Source organism: Sinocyclocheilus anshuiensis, unplaced genomic scaffold, assembly GCF_001515605.1.
Source record: "Sinocyclocheilus anshuiensis isolate Anshui unplaced genomic scaffold, SAMN03320099.WGS_v1.1 scaffold1413, whole genome shotgun sequence".
NCBI lineage: Eukaryota > Metazoa > Chordata > Actinopteri > Cypriniformes > Cyprinidae > Sinocyclocheilus > Sinocyclocheilus anshuiensis.
The window spans coordinates 102,584-127,817 of NW_015549649.1; the positions used below are offsets into that span (position 1 = coordinate 102,584).

Below are 25,234 nucleotides of genomic sequence, written 5' to 3' on the forward strand. Positions count from 1 at the left end.
ACAGTACAGTAATACAATCTTTCATAGACATATTCACGTTTAAACTCAATAAATATAACTTTGTTGAGTGCCATCTATTATTGCCTTGTTTATCTAAAAGTGCACTTTTCCTTGTTTTAAATCTAGCCAAAAAGCCATGTGTTGACTGTGAAACAGTAGACTTTAATTATATGCATTTATGGTGTAATTACTACATTTCCGTGTCAATCCATGTTAATTTTTACCGCGAATAATGCGCTGTCACTTTAATTCAGCGCTTGCAGCACAGCAGAAATAGACTCCGTGCAGAAACGATCGCAGCATGACTGCTGCAGACGCACCGCTCCTGGAGCGCACTGCCGGACCGCAATCGCGTGCAGTGTGAATGCTCTGATCCGTTAACATGGGCGCGGAAAAAATACGCACCACAGACGGAGTGTGTGAACCTGGCGTTACGTTTGTATGCCCGCCCGGTCTGTTCTGTTCTCGTGCTCCATTTAGGCGCGCTGCATTCTGATTGGTTCGGATAGCATACTGCGGGAGGTCGGGGGCACGGAAAATCGTGCTGTAAAGCGATTTAGAATTCGCGCAAGCTCAAATCGCGATTTTATGACGATTTCGATTAATCGCACAGCCCTAATCCTAATTAAACATTTCTTTTAACATTTCAAGTTGTATTAATTAACAATTAATAACAATAATATATTTATAAATTAACCTTGAATTAAAAGGTCTGTAAAATGCATTTATTCATATATTCTTAATAACAAGATTGTCATTTTTGTTTTCTAAGGACTTGAACAAACACAATGAAATGCTTGTATCAGTTGTCTAATTGTACAGTTGTCGATCACAGTTATTAAAGTTGATGCGTTGTTATTTAGGTTATTCCGCCGAAGGAGTGGAAGCCGCGGCGTTCCTACGAGACCATTGAAGAGATGGTCATTCCCGCTCCCATCATGCAAGTGGTGACCGGCCAATCAGGACTCTTCACGCAATACAACATCCAGAAGAAGTCCATGACGGTTGGAGAATATCGCAAACTGGCCAATAGTAAAAAGTATGCTTTGTTTGATCAAAGACAATATTTTTATAACATATACAATGTGGCTTCTTGTCTTAAGTCGCTGGGGTATATTTGTAGCAATAGCCAAAAATACATTGTATGGGTCAAAATGATTTTTCTTTTATGCCAAAAATCATTAGGATATTAATTTCGAAATATTTCGAAATATTGACACTTAAGACTGGTTTTGTGGTCCAGGGTCACATTTATACTTTAACTTTGTATTTTCTTGACCGATCTCAGGTACTGCACCCCTCAACACAAGGACTTCGACGACCTGGAAAGAAAGTACTGGAAAAACTTGACGTTTGTGTCGCCCATTTACGGCGCCGACATCAGCGGGTCCCTTTATGACCCGGTTAGTCACCTTTACTATGATTAGTGTTTGACATTGCCAACTAGCTGTTATAAAATACGTTTTTTTTTTTTTTTTCAGTTAAAGTTGATTTTATTTTTTTAATGGTTTTAGTTACTATAGTAACCCTGACGATTAGTCATATGCATGTGTTTATGATGTTTTTTCTTCGTAAGGACATCACGGAGTGGAACATCGGCCATCTGAACACTCTTCTGGACATGGTGGAGCAGGAGTGTGGGATCGTCATCGAGGGCGTCAACACGCCATACCTGTACTTCGGCATGTGGAAAACCACCTTCCCGCGATAATCGTCCCGGTGTGTACAAGACTTAAAGTCGCTGGGGTATATTTGTAGCAATAGCCAAAAATACATTGTATGGGTCAAAATTATTGATTTTTCTTTTATGCCACAAATCATTAGGATATTAAGTAAAGATCATGTTCCATGAAGATATTTTGTAAATTTCCTACAGTAAATATATTAAAACATAATTTTTGATTAGTAATATGCATCGCTAAGAACTTCATTTGGACAACTTTAAAGGTGATTTTCTCAATATTTTTTATTTTTTTACACCCTCAGATTCCAGGTTTTCAAATAGTTGTATCTCGGCCAAATATTATCCGATCCTAACAAACCATACATCAATGGAAAGCTTAATTCAGCTTTCAGATGATGCATACATCTCAATTTTGAAAAATTGACTGGTTTTGTGGTCCAGGGTCACATGTGCGTTTAGTTGAGTTCAAAAGATTCAGAGTTTGTTGACCATTTTTTAAACAGATGAAATAGATAAAAGTGATAAAGTATGATCAGATTTCGTCATTTTGGCAGTATTTTAATTTTAATGGCTTGACTTTTTTATTTTCATGTGTATTTAGTACATTTTTTGTATAATTATAGTATATTAAAGCAATGAATTTTCTGTTTTATATATAAATATACTCTTAAAATATAAAAACAAAAAATAAATATTACAGTAACACTTAAAAATTACATAAAGTTAAAATAGTTTTCTTTTCATGTGCATTCAATAAATTTGTGTATTATTATAATTGTGTTTTTTTTTTTAAATGTCTTAGGAATAATTTTATGTGGTAAACAGTATTATGTAACAAATATTGATGAAAACATTTAACAATATTTTTAAATATTTCGGTATCTGGAGGTTTATGAATTATCTTGCATTACTTACAGATAAAACAAGGCATCACAGTTAAAATTATATTAGTCTTCTTTTCATGTGCATTCAATATATGTGTATAATTATATTTGTGTAATATATTTTAGGCATCAATTTCTTATTTGGTAAACTATATTATCCCACAAATGCTGTTAAAAACATTACATTAATATTTTGTTGAAATATTTCCATATCTGGAAATGTTTTATTTTTAATAAATTTTAGAAGTAATTTTTAATGTGTTTTGTATAGGCTTGATATATGCATTTAGTTGAATTCAGATGTTTCAAAGCAGTTTGTTGGTCATTGTTTTGACGCATGGTCATTTTGGCAGTATTTTACCAAAATATAGCTTGACACTTGCCATTATATGGGTTTTGTGAAGATAAAATTGTGATCCATCAGTTTGATTGACATTTAGGACCAATAAGTGTCTAGCAAACTACATTTATGCTTGATTTTACAGTACAAACCTGCTATGGGTGCAATATGAAGGAACTTAAATGTAGATCCGCTTTGGACCATTTGGGGGCGCTGTTGTCATTCACATCAGCTGTAGACATTCAGGATGATGTCATCGAGAGAGATGAATCATGTGCCCTGTGCTTTGTCTCACTGTATCTCCCTCTTGCCGCATAAGCGCACAACAGGCTCTTTATAGTGGAGCAGAGCTTTTCTGAAGCACTTGGTTGTGAAGTAAATCCTCCAGAGAATCGTTAGGGATGATGTACGTGAATGAGATAATGCTGAAGTATATGTGCCATGCTTTTATTCAATAGATAGAAGGATAAATGTACATTGAAATCAATTTTAAACGAGAACAACTGACAATAGTTGATTAAAAGATGTGAAAACCAAGCATAACATCCCTTGATCCAAAATCAAAATGCTGTTAAAATGACTTGGCATTCTGTTGGTTTGTTTTCCTGAAGTTCAGCTTGACTTTTCCTCTCCGTTCTTGCGGAGAGAAGCTTTAATACTGTATTTTGAGGTTCAGAATACACAATTTTCCGGCTGGGCGTCTTTCCTGTGCTGAAAGAGTTCAAATAAACATGCTTTCAGTGTCCTTTTTTTCCACATGTGAGACTTTTTTCTTTTATCACATCCCCCCTCGCTCTCATGTTGCATCTTCTCCCTGGTGTATCCCCTCATTTTTTCCCTCTTTCGAGAAAGATGCAAGTGTGTTTTGCATACTTGCGCACAAGTCCTTGATGCCCTTGGCTTGTGTTTTCTTAAAGAAATCCTGAACAGAGAGCGTTCATTAGACGCAGCTGTTTTGTCAGTATCTCAGGCTGTCGTACAGAGGGATATTTCATCCATCTGTGTGTGTCTTTTAATCAAGCTGGAAAGCAGAAGTTAATCAAGGGTGTTTTGTGCCTTGGAAAAATTCATTTAAAACTGGTCAAAATGTAAAATGAACAACATCGGGGCTTCAAAACATGCGTGAGATGAAAAGCATAATAGGTTGCCTCACGAAAGAAAGGTTTTGTGATTTGAAGTAGAAAGTAGGAAGTGTTCGCAGTAAACAGCAGGGTTCCCACAAAATGGTAGAGTATTTTCCAGGATTGAAAATCCAAGTTTATTAAGTGAATTATTTTTTATTCATTCATATTTTTGAATGATGCTGAGTGTTAAAATATTATATTTATTGTGAGAGCAATCTATACAAAGTGCACTTAAAATTTGTTAACCAATAGACCAATTTCAGTGTTTGCAAACAGTGATGACGTTTTTGTGGGCGGAGCCTATCTGGTGGCAGAAAATGACAGTTTTAATGTAGCAGTCTATTCAAGCCATGAAATAAAATAATAAATATTTAATTTTGAGTTTATATTTCAAAATTTGGACTTTTTTCTTGCAATTCTGAGATTATATCTCACAATTCTGGCAAGAAAAATCAACTCGTCATTCTTTCTTTTTAGTTTATAATCCCACACTTCTGTCTTTTTTTCCTCAGAATTGACAAACTCGCAATTGTTGACTTGAATAAAGTTATAAAGTCAAATTTATGCTTTAAAAGTAGGGTGATCATAGCAGGTTTCATCCATAGTCTGTCCGTTTAAACGTATGCGTTTAGCTTCAAATGGCGTCTTTGACGACAGTGTTATATAACAATTATTTGCATTCCGATTCTGACATCCAAAGGCACAGCCATACATTTTTTCTCTTATTCCATGGATTTTACCCGTTTCCCTCCACTTGTTCCCAGTGTTTTTCTGCCACCGCAATGCGCGCGCAGCTGCATGTGACGTAACTGTGACGTCTACTCCAAATTGGTCTATAATCACAAATAACTGGGAAAGTCGTTGAAATTCATTGGTCACAAGTAGGTATTAAAAATACTTCAGAAATTGAATTCTATTTATTATGTAGGCTAATAGAAAATGCAAACAAATCCCCTTGCAGTTGTTCAAGATTGTAAACCAATTCATTTTTCATAAAATCACATTGTTCTTCATAGTAAACTATCTTTTGTCAGATCCTTTTATAAAAGTGCACAGACAACGACTAGTGCTTTTTGTACGAAAAAGCCTCTAGTAAGTTGTTTTTGTCAAACATCAGTCATTTTTATCCTCACAATTTAGTCAGAAGTAAACAAATACACCAATGTAAATGTTACACAAATGCAAAAGTTAAAACTGTGTCTATTTCTTTAAGAAACATTGTTTTATTCTTTATTTAACTTCAAAGTTTTAATGTTAAAAATAACGTTTTAATTTTGTTGTGCGTAAGTACCAGTTGCAAAAGAGACTTGTAAAAATTATATTTCTGTAATGAAAATGTTTAGTTCCCTGATCAAAAGATGGTTCCCAAATGAAACTGTGAATAGTAAATGCAAGAGTTAACATCAAGATCCCCTTATTTAAAAGTTGCATTAGGGCTAAATTTAATGCTAGTGCTTGATGCTTGTCTCTGTAGAGTTTAATGCATTGACATGAATCGTGTTGAAAGGGTCGTAGCATGTTTTTGGGTCATGCTCTGGTAGGCACAGGTGTTCAAATGGATAAGGGTGCAAAACTGTGATTCTTTAAGAGGCCTTGCGTAAGTCTAGCTTGCTCTCTTGAGTATCTTTCCATCTCCATTTCTTCTGTGTCCTCATATCTCTCTGAAGTGTTAGCTCTTGATGTCTCTAGCTAAGCATTCTCTCTTTCTCCCGCTCTCTGGAGGCCTTATCTCAAGTTAACTTTCCGCACAGCGGAGAATGGCTAGGCTCATGCTCAGAAAAAAGGAAAGAGTAGAAAATTTACTCACCCTTCAACTTGGCTTAATGCAACTATGCATGCGCTCGTCCTCCCCACCCAAACACCCCCTTCTGCTTTTGAAATTGAATCCATTTTACTTTTCTGGTAATTACAGTATGTTAAAGTGTGTGTGGTAGCTGTTTGCCTAACCCTCTGTTCAGCCACTGTGAAATTAACTTCATTCGCCTCCAACTCTCCTCACATCAAAGTCATAATTCTCGCCGCCTCCTGAGATCTAGTGTCAGATTCTTAAAGATTGCGGAGTGGCCCAAAGTGGTGCGCACATTGCCGGAAATAATCACTGAGAGAGGGAGTGCTGCAGCTGAGAGGATAGCTTGATTCTTATTGCTTGTTTTCTTGTTCTTGTCCTCTTCAAGATGATGACAAAAAAAACCTTAACGCTGCCGGTGGCGTCGACGCTGTTTGGCAGGTAGGGGTTTTGTGTTGCCGCCGTGGGATTGGAGAGATATTGCATCTGGGAAGTGAAGTACGGAATTGTTTCATGGGCCGTAAACAAGGTAAATGGGATGCGTCCCTTACATACGCCCAGGCACCTAAGTACCCTTGTATCAAAATCTCAAATGGTGTTTAGTAGGCGCTTTGTGTTCATTTCGTCATTCCGGTGGTACTAGAGGAACCTAAAGAAACTGGAGGCTTTCCTCCAAGTGGCCGTTTACAGTCACACCAAGTCAAGCGCCTCGGATTTACCTTGATTTCTGGTGCCCCTAGTGTGATTTTCATCAATATTTGCCTTCCTCCCCAGACAGTTCCAGATCGAATAAAGCAACTTTTGGTTGCCAGATAGAGTTACTGTCAGCTTGATCTGGTGGGGTTAGTGGGGTGTAAGGATACTCCTGCTGGCAGGAAGCAATCATACCCTAATTACAGCTGCCCATCAGATCCAGCTTTTATCTGCAAGAAAAGGAGAAAAAGAGCCATCTAATTATTATTGATTTGTGGTGGCACCTCAAACACCAAATTGAATCTACTACCGCCAGTGTCCTTAGAGTTGGGGTGCTTGCGGCCAGCCTTTCATTTCCCACTGGCTTCGTCTTTGGTGTTTCAGAGCAGTTCCCAATACATGCAACAAATGCAAGTCATCGTGGGAATTGATTAGCATTCATGTTTGTTGCAGGTGGAGGCCAATTAGTGGCATCCTTCTGTTTTGTAGTGTCCTGCACCGTTTTAAGACACTCTATGAAAGTTTTAAGTAGTCTCAAGATCTCTGCGTGCGCTCAAATTGTGCTCCAATTTGGTCTTAAATGTTTTTGAATGCAAGAATGAGTACTTTGTGATTGGCCGCTAGTAGAGTAATTTCTACATGTAGGTGCCAACACAATGGCACTGTTTCGAAAATATGTGCCAAAACTTTTGAGTCCAGGGTCATTGAGTTCAGGAGGAACAGTTTATTTCAGACAGTTCAGTTAATTATGAGATTGTGCTACTGCTAATTCCATAATTATATGAATATGGGACGCACAGGTTGCTAACTAGCAGCTTTCTTAGCATCCAAGTTTCCATCTCCATAGATCTTATTTCCATCCTGTACTTGTTCCCGTTTGGTTAGTGCATAGGCAGTTCCCATCCCTCTTTGTTTTCCCCCCATAATTCTTGTACTTTTTCTCCTATAACTTTTCAGTAAAAGCCACAACACATTGTAAAATAAAACAAACTCTTCTTGTACATCCCATCAGCTGCATACAAACACAACCCTTTAATCTGTCCACTTGGTATTCAGTTGACTTTCAGACGATCCTGCGCTTGTGTAGAGAAAACCACTGCTGTGAAATTGGCCTGTGTTTAACTAGAAAGTGCCACTCGCCCATAAAATCCCTGTTTTGCGTCCTGCTGCCAGTAGAGGGCAGTGCGACGCCGCTCAAAACCCTCCTGAAGCCACGTTCCCCTCATTGTGAATGTGTGATTTGGAGCTGGAGCCCAAGGGAGGGTGATGCACCGGATTTACATTTGCGTTCGAGGCCTCGGGAGGGTTTCGGCTCTCCAGAAACTTGAGGAAATAATTAGGCTGATACAGACAATGTCAATAACAACGTCAAGCGAATTGAACCTTTAGAAGATATTGTGCTGTTTCCTTCTCCAGCGAAATCATTTCAAATTAAGCAGCACAGCACAATCTGTATTAGCGTTGCGCGCATTTGAGCCGATTAGCTGAAATAAATTGGCTCTCGCGCAGCAATTTTCCAGGCTTTGTCTCGGTGACGTTTGAGTACTTTGTCTTTAAACTAGCATGTGACTGGTGAATGTGAAATAGGGGTGAAATGTTCTCTGTGTGTTTTATGATTTCGAGGGCTGTGTGATGATCAGACAGCGATTCTCACAGAGGCGTCTCGCTGCGCGTCCCTCCAGTGTTTTTCCCTCTCGTCTTTTTCCATTGATCCTGTTAATTGATCTCGGTTTTTTCCTCCTCACCGCAGGTATGCCATTCCTCCTGAGCACGGCAAGAGGTTGGAGCGGCTGGCACAAGGTAAGACCTCACATCCGTTCGTTAGCGTGTCTCCATGCAGAAATGGAGCGTGGTAGGTTAGGCAATCAAAACAGAGGTCATTTACATATAAAAGCCTTAAAGGAAAAGGAGTGAAAACAGAAATGTTGGAAACCTGTTCTCATTTTGTTCCAAAGTTTGTTTTTCCTTTGGTGCAACAAATATATATGTGTGTATATATACACACACACACACACACACACGTGAATTTAAAAAAGAAATGAATGGATAAAATATAATAAAAATATATAAATTATATAAATAATAGTTTTAATATTTTATATAAACAATAAAACTAAAACAATACCTATAATATATAATAAATACATATATGTATTATTATAGTATTATGTACTATTATATTATGTGTATTAACAGTACATAATATATACAAACTAAACTATCTATCTATCTATTATATAATAATATCCTATGTATTTATTTATATAAAATAAAAATATGTAGATATCTTTATAAATCTCTCTCTCTGTATATACAGGTGCATCTCAATAAATTAGAATGTCGTGGAAAAGTTCATTTATTTCAGTAATTCAACTCAAGCATACACACACATATATTTTAGTTTTTATAGACTTGTTCGGCATTGCTGGGAACGCCCACAAAAACGTCATAACCGTTTATGCCGTGGGGGAAAACAAACCATTCGAATTAACGCGCAGAGACCTTGTTAGTGCTTGATCTTTACTCTTTGTGATTTATTTGGATTGATTTTTGAGGTGCTTGATCTTTACTTTTTGTGATGATTTCGATTGATTTTTGCTTGGTGCAATGCCGAAAAGTTGCTGTGTGGCGTTCTGTACCTCTAATAAGTTAAAAAACCTGATCTGAAGATATATATGGCTGATAAACAGACGGACTACCGGAGGTAACACTGAGCGGGTAGCACAGATAGGTAACACTACTTCCCCTGCAATGATCTGTCATTAGTCCCGTGCACCGCAACCCATTTCTGATGGGGCTTACAGTAACTTAACCTTCCTTCGCATCACAATCAAATAAATCTCACTCCCTGATATTTTGTGATGTCATAATCTATTAAAACATTTATTTCATATTATTATACACAATCCCTTACGAAAATTAGCAATGGTATTACTATAGTAAAAGTATAGTAGGCTAACCACATTTTTTTTTTTTGTGGCGTTTTTATTACCAATTGTAGCCCATAACCACAGTTTTACTACAAATACCATGGTTAAACTATGGTTAGTGTAGCAAAACATGTTGTTTTTACCATGGTTTAACTATAGTAACCAACAACGATGTTTTTGGTATTTTATATACATATTTTCATGTTATCTTTTTATTTTACGGCATGTATTTGTGAAAATGATTAGGCAGCACACACCACATAGAATAACGCTGTGCACTTCAAGGCATTTCAGTGGACCTTAATGTTACCTGTTTGTTAATGTTAAAACCTTTTTAATATATCAATAAGAAAGTACGACAAGCTTTTACTCAAGTCTTTATCACTTTATTAAAATGAAGCAAAACAAAACGACAAATGTTTACTTTCACAAGCCGTCTCGTATAGGCTTGTAGTAGCCTAAGCTGCTAAGGGAAACGACACCTCTGGCCATTCCGTTGGGTCGTTTGTCCAGTCACAGATACCGTACGGACAGTCCGACCCAATACGGCTCAGTTTTTATACGTATGTTGCTCTGTCGAGCGGCAGAAATGATTTTATGTAGGCCATTCTGAGTCAACACCATGCTTTTCCAATGAGGGGGAAAGGGTTGTTTTCCCCCACGCCGACTCCGCCCACACAGCTATGACGCGACACCGATCAAGTCTATAGTATACTTTTATTTATTGTCTATATTAGTTTTATATATTTTGATGTATATCTTATATGTATTATTTTTATTGATATGTATATAATTTATGCATTTATAGAAATTCATTTTATTACTTTAATTTTTTGAACGTTGTAGTTTCTTACAATTTTTTAAGATATATAAGCCCTGTTGGTGAAAAATGGCTAAAAAGCACCATAACAAAATCGTACGATAAATTTGTGTGAGGAAAATCAATCCTGCAAAGTTTCTCAGTTTATGTTTTACTGGAGGAAGAAGGTCATACAGGTTTGAGTATAAATAATGGCAGAAGTTCATTATAGGATGAACGATTCCGGCCTGAGACAGGAAAAATCCTATACCGCAGGTCTTTTCCTGCCCCAAATTACGCAGACAAAACATCGCCGTAATCCTGAATGAGGTGCGAGCAGAAAATCCTCTCCGCACCTCCCGGAAGTTGTCTAGGAAAGCCCAGGCGTCTGCCTGTGGTTGTGTGGATTATGAGATGTGAAGATGTTTGTGCGTCTCTGAGATCTGAGGCTGCTGTACTTCAAAACGCTACCATAACCCACATACACAAACTCCTGTCCCACTTAAACAAACACCCCGCTTTAAACGAGCACTCGACACGACGCCGGGCTTTCAGTGATCAGCGCTGAGACGTCACACAGAGGACAGACGTATATACAAACACCAACAGCGTTTTAACACCACAACTTGTCTTTTTCCGCCCTCGTTTGGACGTTTTTTGTTGTTGTTGTTGTTTGTTTTTTCATCCTTTGATTGATGATTAATGTTGTATTTTACTGTCATCAAGCTTTAATGCACTTCATTTTTGTAATTCTGAAATAAGACTTTTATTGATATATATATATACAGTGGGTACGGAAAGTATTCAGACCCCCTTAAATTTTTCACTCTTTGTTATATTGCAGCCATTTGCTAAAATCATTTATAATTATATATAATTATTTTTTGGAAAGCTACATTTAAATTAATGTTATTGATGAATCACCATTGTATTATATTTTTTATAAAAATTCAAAATGTGTTATTGAACAATATTGTTTATTCTGTTCTTTATGGTTATAAACTCACGGTTATTTTTTAAATATTCATATTCATGTTTATTTTTAATATGTATTTTAATATTTTAACATTATATTTTATAATTATTCTTAACTTTGTTCTTATTTATTTTTTATTGCAGTATTATTTATAGTAAATGTTAACAGATTTTATAAATATTCTTTGAAAAAAAAATTAAGAGTGCTTGCATAATGTATATTTGTATAAAAAGTACATATTTTATCTCTTTTGAATATATTGTTTCATTTATTTTTCATAGATATACATTAAATATGATTTTTAAATATTCAGATTTATATTTTTAAATATGCATTTTATTTATATTAAATATTTTAACATTATATTTTAGAAATATTTTTAACAATATTTTTTAATATAAAATGTTAACACTATTTCATACAAATTTATACTTGCAATGTTTATTTTTATACATGTATTTTAACTTTGTATATAAAATATTTTAACATTTTATAAATATCCTTAATTTTATTCTTTTATGTTTGAACACTTGAAGTGCTAACACATTGATGAATACTGATTTCTGTGTGAAACTCTGTGAAACACAAGCACACGCTGTTACCAAAGGAGAACCTCTGCATTGAACTCATACGGTCCTGAAGAGAGTCAGAGAAGCGGCCGAGACGTGAATCGTGGCGAACTGCGCTAAAGCTTTCTGTTGTGCGAGGCCTGATGCCACTAATGGTTTATGCAAAACTCCTGTATATCCGTGCATAAAAATATGAATTCACACTCCATCGTGTCAGTCGCCTGGTTTTAACCATCGCCGCGTCCTTTTCATCTGTTAAATCTGCGTTAAAAGACGAAACAAAGGCAGACTGATGATATATTACATCATTACATAATATCCTCTAATAATGTATATCTATCTATATCTATATATCTATAATGTCCTCTAAAGATCTTCAGTCTGTTTATTTCAGGGCTTCTTCCGTTGGCATCGTCTTACTCTCGCTCTTTTTGCTGTTTGTGGCTTTCTGCAGGTTTTTTCCCAGGAAGTTCTCAGGGCTGCGACGCGTTTCTCCGTCACAAGATGACCCTCCTTTCTCCATCCATCCTGAAGAAATACAGCATCCCCTTTGACAGAGTGAGTTATTCACACATTATTGCATCACTTCCTGTCACTCAGACAGCACAAATGTTCATTCAGATAATATGTCTGGTGATAACTGGAATAAATTGACAATGATTTTATCAATGCAAATGTTAATCATAGTGGTTCACAAAATCAGAAATATTTATGCAATTTGCTGTGTGTTTTTGTGATAGTATGCAATACATTATAAACACATTAAAAGTGTAATAATAATTAACTATAAATCAAAAACTTATCAGTACAGCAAAATTTAATTTGAATTATTTATTTAGCATTATTATTGTTAGTAGTATTATTAGTAAATAAAGTATTACTGAAATGATAATAATAATAACAACAAAAATATGTATTTAATTTATTTACAATTTATTATTAATGTTCTGTTAATATAATTATAATTGTATTATGCAGATTGTCACATCATAATGTGAAGAATTTTTGTTTGATGTCATTATGCAATCATTATTTATTAATATAATAAATTATAAATACAGTAGTACTGTAATAATAAATTAATAAAAAAGAAATAATAAATATACAAGTTAAAAAACGTTGCTTTTAATAATTTATTATCTATTTATTATTTTTAAATAAAACAAAATAGTACTGATATATCATTTAATTTACAATTTGTTGTTATATTAATTTAATTATAATTTATTATGCAGATTATCACATAACATAAAACCAATTAAACAAAGATTTTAATTTTAATTTTTTAAAATTAGTCTTAATTGTCAATTGTGAACCTCTATGATTAACATTTGGATAAAATCATTTGCTGCGTCTCATTTCGGAGGGTCCAGAGGTCGCATTTGAAGGCTGCATACATCATTGGGGCAGACTCATTTAAGAAAAGTAACCGTAAAATTGCAAAAAAGAAATTACATTATTTTACACCTCACAAGGAATAAATATGTAAAATATTTATTCCAGTAAAATATGGAGTGCCACAGGGATCTGTCCTAGGCCCTCTGCTATGTTCAATATACATGTTGCCCCTTGGTAATATTATTAGAAAATAGGGGATTAGTTTCCACTGTTATGCTGATGATCCTGAACTATATATCTCAACAAGACCAGATGAAACTTCTAAATTATCTAAGCTAACAGAGTGTGTTAAAAATGTAAAAGATTGGATGACCAATAATTTTCTCCTATTAAATTCGGATAAGACAGAGATATTACTTATTGGACCAAAAAACTGTACACAGAATCTCTTGGATTACAATTTGCAACTAGATGGATGTACTGTTACTTCCTCTACAGTCAAAATCTGGGTGTTATATTAGACAGCAACTTTTGAAAATCATATTTCCCATGTTACAAAAACAGCATTCTTCCATCTTAGAAACATTGCCAAGCTACGAAACATGTTACCTGTTTCTGATGCAGAAAAGCTAGTTCATGCATTCATGACCTCTAGACTGGACTATTGTAATGCACTGCTAGCTGGTTGTCCTGAATCTTCAATAAACAAGGAATAACCGTCCATTTTATTACTGTTACTTTTCTTAAATAAGACATCCTTGATGACGTATGCAGACTTCAAATGCGACCTCCGGAGGACGCAGCCTCTGAAATGAGACGCAGCTATTGTCAATTTATTAAATTTTTACCAACTCTGAAATAATAATAATAATAATTTTTAACTATTATTCATAGTCTCTCATAGTTTAATAATAACTCTAATAAACTAATAATTATTATTATTTTTTTTTTACAAATGCCTGTTTATATATAATAATTTATTTCCTGCAGAAACATCATGCGATCTTCATGTCTTAGAGTTTGATTCAGTAATGATCTAAATATAGTCCAGTTTATATAAGTCGGTATGTGTGTTTCAATGTTGCCATAGTAATGGTATCTGATGGGACTTATAGAGATCAGCGCATCCATAGCAACCCAACTGTGCAATTTATATTGACTGAGACGCAAAGAGCAAATCTATAAAAGCCATAAAAGATCAGCATAAGATCAGGTGGGCTATCTGAGAGGATCAGATATAATTTACATGTGTCGGATTTTATTATATCAGCGAGCTGATTATTTATCAACAATTTACATAAATTCAATCTATTCATTTGTAATCACTAAGGCACATAGCTTTACATTTTTTAATGTTCACGTTTAACGAATTATGTTTTTTTTTTTGCGTGCAAAGTAGGGCTGTCAAAATGGCTGAAAAACTAAATTCGAATTTTGTACTAAAATATTATCAAAATTCGAATTATATTTGAATTTAAAATGCATCATTTCAGTTAGGGTGAAGAAAAGCTTTTGGCTTCTCTCCTGAGGCCACAAGAGGGTGCATCGAAGCTTTTGGCTTCTCTTCTGAGGCCACAAGAGGGCGCATCGAGCAAAATATTACTAATGCACATTTATTCAAAGCATAAGATAACATGACTATCTGTGAAAAAAGTGCATAATGTTTAAAATAATGTTTATAAACCAGTTATATTGCTTAAACGACTATAAACAAAACAGCATCATGTATGCATGCATAGTTTAATACAAAGGGCCGAAAGCCAATCACACAGTACATTTTTCATTTAAAAACATGAGTTGCAGTGGGATGGGGAAAAAACCCGCCATAAAATCTCGATATATGTTTTTTTCAAAGTTAAACCTGCATTAATTTTACATGGCTTTCTAAACATGCGGCTCCTTTGTGCGAGATGCGAGTGCAAGGGTGATAGATGTCCCTCTAGAAAATGCGCGAAATATGTGTTCTGTGTGAACGGCTTGGTTTCAGTTTTGATATAAACAAGATCTTCTCCGCATTAATGTTCTCTTTTTCAGCAATATTTTTAATGAACAACGCAGCAGCGCCGCATCTAGTGGCTTCAACTGGATAGGCTAACAAAAACATTATAATGCAACGTCACTTACATCGTCATCGCATCTCGTGCCCCACTGATAAGGCTGCCTGACGCACACCTAAAATTCGAATGCAGCGTTTTTGCATTCGAATGTGGATTTTTATTTAAATTCGACGAATATTTTTTTTGACAGCCCTATTGCAAACGATCAAAATTGTGTGAACAAAGATTTCAGAATGGTCTAGCTTGACCCAATAATATCCCAGTTTTGTATCTGACTCTGCTACATTTGCTAATGCTGAAGCGCTAATGCAAATTCATCAAAATTAATGCGACAATTTTCAATTCAAGAACTACTTATACAAACATTTTATTACTCATGTTTCATTAATACGCCAGTAAAAGAAGCAAAACTATTTATTGTAATTTTTCATGCTATTATGTGATAATTTGCATAATACATTTCAATTATTTTAAAAATGTGATGACTAGGGATGTAACGGTATGAAAATTTCTTATCACAATTATAGTGTCCAAAACTAATGAACTAAAGTGCGGTTATTGGTTAAGTTACGTTATCAGTATTATCACGGTATTGTTAAAATGTGCTGGAAATGTTCAAAAAGTACTGACACATAAATCCCTTCACCAAATTTTATATTTAAAATCAACAAATAAAATGACTTTTTGTTTGCATAATCACTGAAACAATAACATTTACCAGTGATGTCCGAATTTTAAATGACAACATGACTGACTACAGTTTATCTAATAGCATGTACGAAATGTTCAAATAAAGCTTTGAAAACGTTTCATTAAAAGGTAAACCTCACATTTCAGACTTTAAATAAAGAAAAGGGTTAAGTCAAAATGATAATTGATTAATAAATGATTACATGTATTTTATCTGCTCCATAAATATTTCTAGATAACTTATCTGAATTGTTTAAATGTGTAGAATCCACATAAGCTTGTTTTTCATCAACCGGTCAGAATTTACCTTGCTAACAGCGTATGCTTTTTCGTGAACAGTTTTTCTTAAAGAAAATGCAACTTGGATACAGTAGCTAAGCTTAGTCACTTAACTATTTCACACAGTTGTGGGAGTCTCTGAAGACACGTTTTGCATGCTAATGCTAATGTAGGCCGCAGTGCTAATGTCGCAGGCCGCCTGCAGGCAAAAATTGTAGCGTTAGCGCAAGGGTTGGGTATCGAAAACCGGTTCCATTTTAGAACCGGTTCCAAATTTTTAAGAACCGGGTATGCGATAATACGCGTGCATTTCGATTCTGCTTAACGATTCCTGCGTTCGCATTTTAATGTGATTAAAAACAATTTAAGTGCAGGAACGGAAAGAACTTGTGCCCTGTTTGCGTGCAGCGCACACGAAGCGCAAGCGCGAGCACAGAGAACAGACGTCGCGGTACGGGTTCCCGGTTTGTGTCCGTTCTCGAACCGTTCCGTGTATTTCCACTGTAGAAAAGGTTGTTCCGGGCCATTTGTCGACCAATATGCAGAAAACTACGTCAGTATATCATCATAAACACAGCCGTTTTTGTCTTACGTGAACGTAAACAGATGAGAAAGAAAACACACATGTACAGTATTTTTAGATCTGCGTGCGTTCGGTGTTAAAGAGACAGCAGCCTAATAAACGTGCTGCCTGTCATTAATGTTAATCAAAGAACAAAATAAAATCATTCACTGATCTTGACTGAATATATTTAATAACTTGAATTGATTAATCTATATTTTATTTATGAAAAGAAAACTATGCAGTGTTTTTAAACTTTTAATTACAGTTTCTGTACCTGAAATTTTGTTCAGTTGTATTTATTTATGATATTGCTAATTGATTTGTTTGTTCCTATCTTATTTTACTGACTGTTTACTTGTCTTTAACACTTTAATATTTGAAATTTATATTAATCTAGTTGTTTTTGCTGTGGTATTCTTTTTAAGGCAAAATTCCTCTTGCAGTGTTCTGTAGGCTGCTGATTTTTGCTCGTGTTATTCAGCTGCAACAGAATGCTTTGTAAAAAGACAGAATAAATGTTTGACTTAATTTTTTGGATTTTTTTATCTTATTGGAATCGAAACTAGGAATCGATAAGAATCTGAATCGATAAGCAGAATCGGAATCGGAATCAATTGGATACCCAACCCTAGTTAGCGCTTAGCTTCGCATTCAAAGATGACGAGGGTGGTAAACTACACACATAATTGTATGTGTATTTGCACAACAAACGCGCTTTATATGCCAACCAAGGATTACATTTCAATTTACTCCGCCGTCCATTTCCGTTCGCGCAAATTAGTCTTTTCCTCAGATAATTCCCATTGTTAGGAGCCCGAGACCCTTGCGGCGAGATTAAACCGGGAATAAATCTCTGTAATGAGGCTAGATAAAGTTCAGCGCCGCTGTACGTTACACTCAACCCTTGCAATCCTGATTTTGGCATCCGCCGCTCCTCCATGCGACGGATGTTATTGTCACTTTTGAGTCGATGTGACACTCGGTGGAGCTGGAGTGAGATGAAACGGAGAGGGAGACGCTGAAGTGTTGATCTCAGCAGGTTTCTTGTCTGTCTGTCTCTCTCTCTCCGTGTGTCTGGGGACGTTATTAGAGCTTCAGCTCAAACTCCTGCTAGCGAACAATCGGCAAGAGTGTGAGGAGAAACCCAGGAATCATGCATTAAATCTCATCCGCTCCGCCATTATAGTGACAGTTAAGACCATACAAAACATAATACAAGACTTAATACCAATATATAGGATGTTTCTTGGATGCTATACTTTGAAGAACCTTAAAGTAATGTCAACATGAAATCAAAATGCACTTTTTTTCTTGTTTAACAACACTCTAAAATACACTCATTATGGAAGTAAAATCGTTTGTAAATTATTTCATGTTGATTTTAAGGGATTTCAAACAAATGTTAAAAATTTTTTTGCGGGTCAGATTTTTGAGACTTTAAAGTCCTGTTTTTGGTTCTCTCTCATTTTCTGTAAATTTGCATTAATATTTGGTGAAAAAACGTTTAAAAACTAAAGTAAATATATTAATATGCTTTTAGGTTTAGGTTTTATTTTAAATTAATACTTTGTATTTATTTTAAATGTTTTTAATTTTTGATTTATTTTATTTACAATACATTAATGCAAAATGTAGTCAAAAGTCATTTTCGTTTTCATTAAATATTTTGTACATTGAATTATTTATTTATATTTTTATTTTAATATATATGATGTATTTATATAATATCAGATTTTATTGTAATGCAAATGTACAAAATTACACTAAATTTCTCAATGTATTTTTTATAAAAATTCTATTGTTTGCAATCTGATTTTTTTTGTAATGCAAATGTACACCATAATACCTGACTTTATTTTTTAAAATTAAAATTACATTTTATTTTAAAAGTGAATTTTATTACTTTGCTTGACTTTTTTCTTTCGATTCAGTTCAAATGAAAATTAGTTTTTTCATTATGGAAGTAAAATTGGAATATGGAAATTCAAATGCGTTATTAAAATCCGTGTATCATTTGATCATTCGTTTTTTTATTTAATCTTGAAAGTAGAAAAATGAGAAAACGGCTCCTTTTTTGTTTTTTTTGTTTTTTTCCAAAAAACGAAAAACGAGAATTCAGCTTAAATTTTCGTTTTTCGTTCATGGGTGGAAAAATGAATAAACAGCTTGAATATTCGATTTCTACATGTGGGCGGGAATTAAACACCCCTTTCTGCTGATTGGTCAGCCAAAGATCAAACCGTGCCGCCTTCAGTTCTTCCGAAGTATACTTCCAGTATCACGCAGCAGAATAATAGTCCTCCACTGCTGCAGTTGTACGGATTAATAACCCATTTTATCAATTTCATATTTTTCTCATCAAACAGACTAATGAATAGCTCGACACAACTCGTACCGGGGCAGAGTCTAGACAGGTCTTTCTTCTGTGTAGACCAGCGGTTCTTAAAGTGATAGGGGGTCCAAGAAATAATTTGCTATAGCCTAAAGTATTTCCAGACTGTAAAAGTCGCTTTTTTTATCATGATACATAGGCCTACTGTGATTTATTCCAAAGTGACTTATATGATGCATTTAATGTAAAATAATCTAAATGAAGCCTTTTAAAAGACAAGTATTCGCTGTGGTTCATGTTTGTGGCATGCGCCAGTAAGATGCTCAAGGAGACCGAGACGCGCTAAAGCAGCGCAAATGATACACGGATTTATTAACTACTTATTAAATAGTTTCTATATACAGTATAATATTTTCGCAATCAGATTTTTTATTGTAATGCAAATGTACACCATAATACCTGATGTAATTTTAAAAAAATGAAAATTACATTTTATTTTAAAAGTTAATTTTATTAATTTAGTTTACTTTTTCCTTTCAGTTCAAATGAAAATTATTTTTGTCATATTATTTTTATTATACTTTTTCATGTTATTTTTGGTGCTTATTCACACGTTGACATTTTTTCTTTTGTTTGTTCATTGTAATTATTTATTTTAAATATTTTTACTTTAAATCATGTTTTATTATTTTTATATTGCATTTTAAATGTATTTATTAAATTTTTTTTTTTTGATTTTAAAATATTTATTTATTTACTTATTCATTTATTCATTTATGTTTGTCTGAGCTGTAATCGACACTCTATAACACAATATCGCGTTCTCTACAGGTGTGGAATTAATCTAATTTCGTTAAATGTACAAACGCCCGAGGACTAATTCTACAGAAACACCAGACACGTAGCAGTGAAATATGACTCGAAACCGCATTAATGAATCTGACTTTCTTTCTAATGGACGTCAGCGTGATGCTGAAGTGTGACTCCACCGATCGCAAAGCTAGAAAACGACGGAGTGAAATGAAAATATTCATTAGCTAAGGCTGGCTAACTCTCCGCCATGCTCCGCGCCTCCACCTTAATTGCGCTCGTAGCGTCTGGAAATGTCTTTCCAGCGTTTCGTTTGGCCGCCGGCGGCCGAGGTCTGAAGGAGACGATGAATGGAGGGAGAAAACGAGAGGAGAGGTGGAAGATTTCTCACAGCAAATTTCTTTTCCCATCAGCCGCTAATGGCTATGGATATTAGCGCTGGAAGCCGGCGTGTTTCTCAGTCTCGGCTGATTTTCCCGCGATGGCCTTTTCTCCCTCTGAAGTGTCGTTTGCAGCTTAATTCAGCAGTTATTGGCTCTTTCATCAAAGTACAGTTCACTGAGTCCTTTAAATGTTGCCTTCGCCCAGAAGACTGTGGAGCTGGATGAAATTAATATGTAGGGTAGCGGAGCAATAGCCGGGAAAAAATTAAGTGTCCAGTGCTTCCATCTTCAGAGACACATGCGTCCCGTGAGGATGAGCCGAGGGCTTCTTGATTATTAGCACTCGTGCAGAATTCACAAGAAAGTGTTGCAGATATTGACAGTCAAACTCCAGTTATTCGCAAAGACACTTGTGCTTTTATATATATATATATAACATTTGCAATCTGTTTTTTTTTCTAATGTGAGTTTACACCATAATACCTGGCTATTAATGTTAATTAAATTTTATTCATTTATTTGTATTATATTTTTATGCATTTGTTCCTTAATTTGTTCATCATTTTTCATTAATTCCTTCATTTTGTTCTTTCACATTCATAATTCTCTCTTGCTTTTGTTTGTTATTTTTTAATTTAGTATTTTTGAATTATCCATGCATTAATTTTTAAATTACACATAATAAAAGCATTATTTTTTTTGTTCATTTGTCGTTTTTCTTTAATTTGATTTGTTTTTTATTTTACATTCATAAGTTTTTTTTATTTTTTATTTAATTGACTTAATTATTTTTAAATTCTTTATCTATTAAAACTTCAAACAATAAAAGTAACAAAAGAAATAGGTTGTTTCATTTATTTTTGTTTATTATTAATTCTTTATCTTGTTTTTTGTGTATGTATTATTTTATCTATTTTTCGCGATTAAAATTGCACATTTTTTACAGTTAACCTCACTTTTTAATGAAATTAAATTTAACTTAAAAGTTAATTTCATTATTTTAGTTGACATTTTAGTTGTTAATTTATTAATTAAATTATAATAATAAAAGGAGTTTGTTCCTTTTTTAAGTCAATTTAATTTAAAAGTATCAATTTGTATTTCATTTGAATTTTTTTATTTTTAAGAATTCATCAAATAAATAGCTAATAAAAGTAGTAAGTTGTTTTGTTTCTTTTTTTGTTTATCAATTTGTTCACATACTTTCTTTAATTTTTAATTGTTCTTTCAATTGTGTACCTTGTATAATTTATTCAGAGATCGCCATGAAAATAACCTTGATGCTGGCATGGCGTTAAAAAGTGAATAAATAAATAAATATTTATTAAAAAAATATATATATATTTAAAAAATAAAAAATAAATTTTATTGTATTAATTTTGTGCAACTAACAAGATTTTACACCATAATCCGCACAGATGACGTAAAGCGATGGCGTAGGTTTTGCGCAGTGGCCTCGTTGTGATGATTTTGCCGCTGTTTTGTTTCTGTGGTAGATCACGCAGGAGGAGGGCGAGTTCATGATCACGTTCCCGTACGGATATCACGCCGGATTCAACCACGGCTTCAACTGCGCCGAGTCCACGAACTTCGCAACCCTGCGCTGGATCGACTACGGCAAGATGGCCACGCAGGTGAGCGCGAGTTTAGCTCGACAGACGACAGACCCAGCGGTTCACTGCACGACTCACTTCAGTCACTGCGCCTTTCTCACACTCATTCTTGTGTTTTGTTCTTTTGTGCTTTCGTTGATTCTTTGCGCCTGATTTATTTGCTCGTTCATTCATCCTTTCATTTGCTGCCTTTGTTTGCTCGTTCACATCCCTTCACGTTTTTTTCCTTTCTTATGGGTTTTGTACATTTTTGTTTGTTTTTCTTTTCATTTTCCCTTTTCATTTGTTATTCTTTTTGCTTGTCATTTTCGTTCTTTATTTTTGTTTGTGCTTTCTTTTCATTTTCTTTTTGTTTGTTCTTTCTTTTTGATTGTTCTTTTTGTTTCTTTTTGTTTGTTCTTTCTTTTTGATTGTTCTTTTTGTTTCTTTTTGTTTGTTCTTTCTTTTTGTTTGTCCTTTTCATTTCTTTTTTCTTTCTGTTTGTCTTTCATTTGTTCTTTTCATTTGTCCTTTTTGTTCTTTCTTTTTCTTTTTGTTTGTTCTTTTTTTGTTTGTCCTTTTCATTTCTTTTTCTTTCTGTTTGTCTTTCATTTGTTCTTTCTTTTAATTCTCTTTTTGTTTGTGCTTTTTCTTGTTTGTTTGTTTCTTTCTTTTCATTTGTCCTTTTTGTTCTTTCTTTTTATTTTTGTTTATTTTTTGTTTATTTCCTTTAATTTGTTCTGTTCTTTTCTTTTTGTTTGTTCTTTCTTTCTATTTGTCCTTTTCATAGTTTTTGTTTGTTTGTCCTTTTTGTTGTTTGTTTGTTTGTTTTTATTTTCTTTTGCCCTTTTCGTTTATTCTTTTTGCTTGTCATTTTCATTTGTTCTTTATTTTTGTTTGTCCTTTCTTTTCATTTTCTTTTTGTTTGTCCTTTTCATGATCTTTCTTTATTGTTTCTTTTTGATTGTTTTTGTTTGTCCTTTTCATTACTTTTTTCTTTCTGTTTGTCTTTCATTTGTTCTTTCTTTTCATTTTTCTTTTTGTTTGTCCTTTTTCTTGTTTGTTTGTTTCTTTCTTTTCATTTGTCCTTTTTGTTCTTTCTTTTTCTTTTTGTTTCTTCTTTCTTTTTGTTTATTGCCTTTCATTTGTTCTTTGTTCTTTTATTTATATTTGTCCTTTTCATTGTTTTTTTTTTGTTCTTTTTGTTGTTTGTTTGTTTTTATTTTCTTTTGTCCTTTTCGTTTATTCTTTTTGCTTGTCATTTTCGTTTGTCCTTTCTTTTCATTCGTTTTTTTGTTTGTCCTTTTTGTTCTTTTGTTATTCTTTTTGTTTGTCCTTTTCTTTTGATATTTTTTGTTCCTTTTTGATTGTTCTTCTCTCTTTTTGTTTGTCCTTGTTTGTTTGTTCTTTTTGTGCGTCCTTTTCATTACTTTTTTATTTTTGTTTGTCGTTATTTAATTTGTTCTGTTCTTTTCTTTTTGTTTGTTCTTTCTTTCTATTTGTCCTTTTCATAGTTTTTGTTTGTTTTTATTTTCTTTTGCCCTTTTCGTTTATTCTTTTTGCTTGTCATTTTCATTTGTTCTTTATTTTTGTTTGTCCTTTCTTTTCATTTTCTTTTTGTTTGTCCTTTTCATGATCTTTCTTTATTGTTTCTTTTTGATTGTTTTTGTTTGTCCTTTTCATTACTTTTTTCTTTCTGTTTGTCTTTCATTTGTTCTTTCTTTTCATTTTTCTTTTTGTTTGTCCTTTTTCTTGTTTGTTTGTTTCTTTCTTTTCATTTGTCCTTTTTGTTCTTTCTTTTTCTTTTTGTTTCTTCTTTCTTTTTGTTTATTGCCTTTCATTTGTTCTTTGTTCTTTTATTTATATTTGTCCTTTTCATTGTTTTTTTTTTGTTCTTTTTGTTGTTTGTTTGTTTTTATTTTCTTTTGTCCTTTTCGTTTATTCTTTTTGCTTGTCATTTTCGTTTGTCCTTTCTTTTCATTAGTTTTTTTGTTTGTCCTTTTTGTTCTTTTGTTATTCTTTTTGTTTGTCCTTTTCTTTTGATATTTTTTGTTCCTTTTTGATTGTTCTTCTCTCTTTTTGTTTGTCCTTGTTTGTTTGTTCTTTTTGTGCGTCCTTTTCATTACTTTTTTATTTTTGTTTGTCGTTTTCGGCTGTTCTTTCGTTTTGATTGTTCTTTGTGTTTTTTTTGTTCTTTTTCTGTTCTTCCTCTCTTGCTAGCTTTATTTTGTTTGTCCTTCTCTCTCTCGTCTGCATGTATTGTAATGATTAGCGATGTGCTGAATGTGGGGTCACAGACGCGCGGCTAATTCAAGCTCATGAGCGGATCTTGTGTTTGAATCTCTCTCGCGTCGCTCTCAGTCCCACTCTTTATTTCAGTTCCTCTTCTACAGGCGTCTGACGGAGCGCCTCGTTAGCCAGAGATCTGGAAACCTGCACATTCATGACAAAACACTGATTTCTGGTCTGTTAAAGAATCTTTTATGTGCAATAGCAGTGTTGCTGATGCTGTGAACTTGCATATTTGTTAGATATACATTTTTATGCATGAAAAATTTACATTTTTTAATTGTGCCGTGAATGAATCTTTCAATCAGATTAAAAAAAAGCACATTAAAATCATTGTGATATTCACAATATTGCTTGATTTTCTATCATTGTGAATGTACTGTGAATAAATCGCCCATCACGCATGAGATCTCAGAGAAACTGGTAATAATCCACCTGCAGCGGCTCATGTAATGGCCAGACCGGGTCTAGAGAGAGAGACACGATGAGTTTACAGAGTTATTAACATGTTCATCTCCGATATGAGACGCAGCTTCATTGCTCTGGTGTCTTCAGAGGCCTGTGATTGTTTCTCTCTCCATTTCCATTTATTGGTTTAGCAGTGAGAAATTCAGCAATAAAAGAGATTGATCTCAGAGAGTTCAGTGTCAAAATAATTGTTTTTGTTCTTTTTTCAACCTTATTTTACGGTGTAAAAACTTTTATACTCACTTTTTATTCACTTTTTATACATATCTTTAATTCTTTTTTTTTCTTTCATTTTAAATTTATATATTCACTACAATGCGAAACTTTGACATTTTTTAAGGCAAGGATGCATTAAATTGATCAAAAGCTAAAGTAAAGACATTTACAATCTTACAAAAGATTTCTGTTTAAAATAAATGCTATTCTTTTGAGCTTTCTATTTATCAAAGAATCCTGAAAAATTAAGCTTTGCATTATGGGAATAAGTTACATTTTAAAAAAGTTATTTTAAATAGTAATAATATTTTACAATTTTTGATCAAATTAATGCAGCTTTGGGACCATAAGAGACTTCTTTCAAAAACAGAAAAAAATATTGCCTCAAACTTTTAAACCGTAGTGCATATATATATATATATATATATAT

The 25,234-nt window shown here is 33.8% G+C and overlaps 1 protein-coding gene across 1 annotated transcript in view; it reads left to right on the top strand.

Moving 5' to 3' along the window:
* LOC107660208 (lysine-specific demethylase 4B-like) overlaps positions 1-25,234 on the top strand; it is a 72,516-nt gene that overhangs the window by 6,756 nt on the left and 40,526 nt on the right. Inside the window, exons 3-8 of the mRNA XM_016449464.1 lie at positions 864-1,039; positions 1,289-1,403; positions 1,577-1,704; positions 8,262-8,311; positions 12,240-12,343; positions 21,736-21,873. Coding sequence (XP_016304950.1) covers positions 864-1,039; positions 1,289-1,403; positions 1,577-1,704; positions 8,262-8,311; positions 12,240-12,343; positions 21,736-21,873 — 711 coding nt within the window. The remainder of the gene's footprint in view (positions 1-863; positions 1,040-1,288; positions 1,404-1,576; positions 1,705-8,261; positions 8,312-12,239; positions 12,344-21,735; positions 21,874-25,234) is intronic.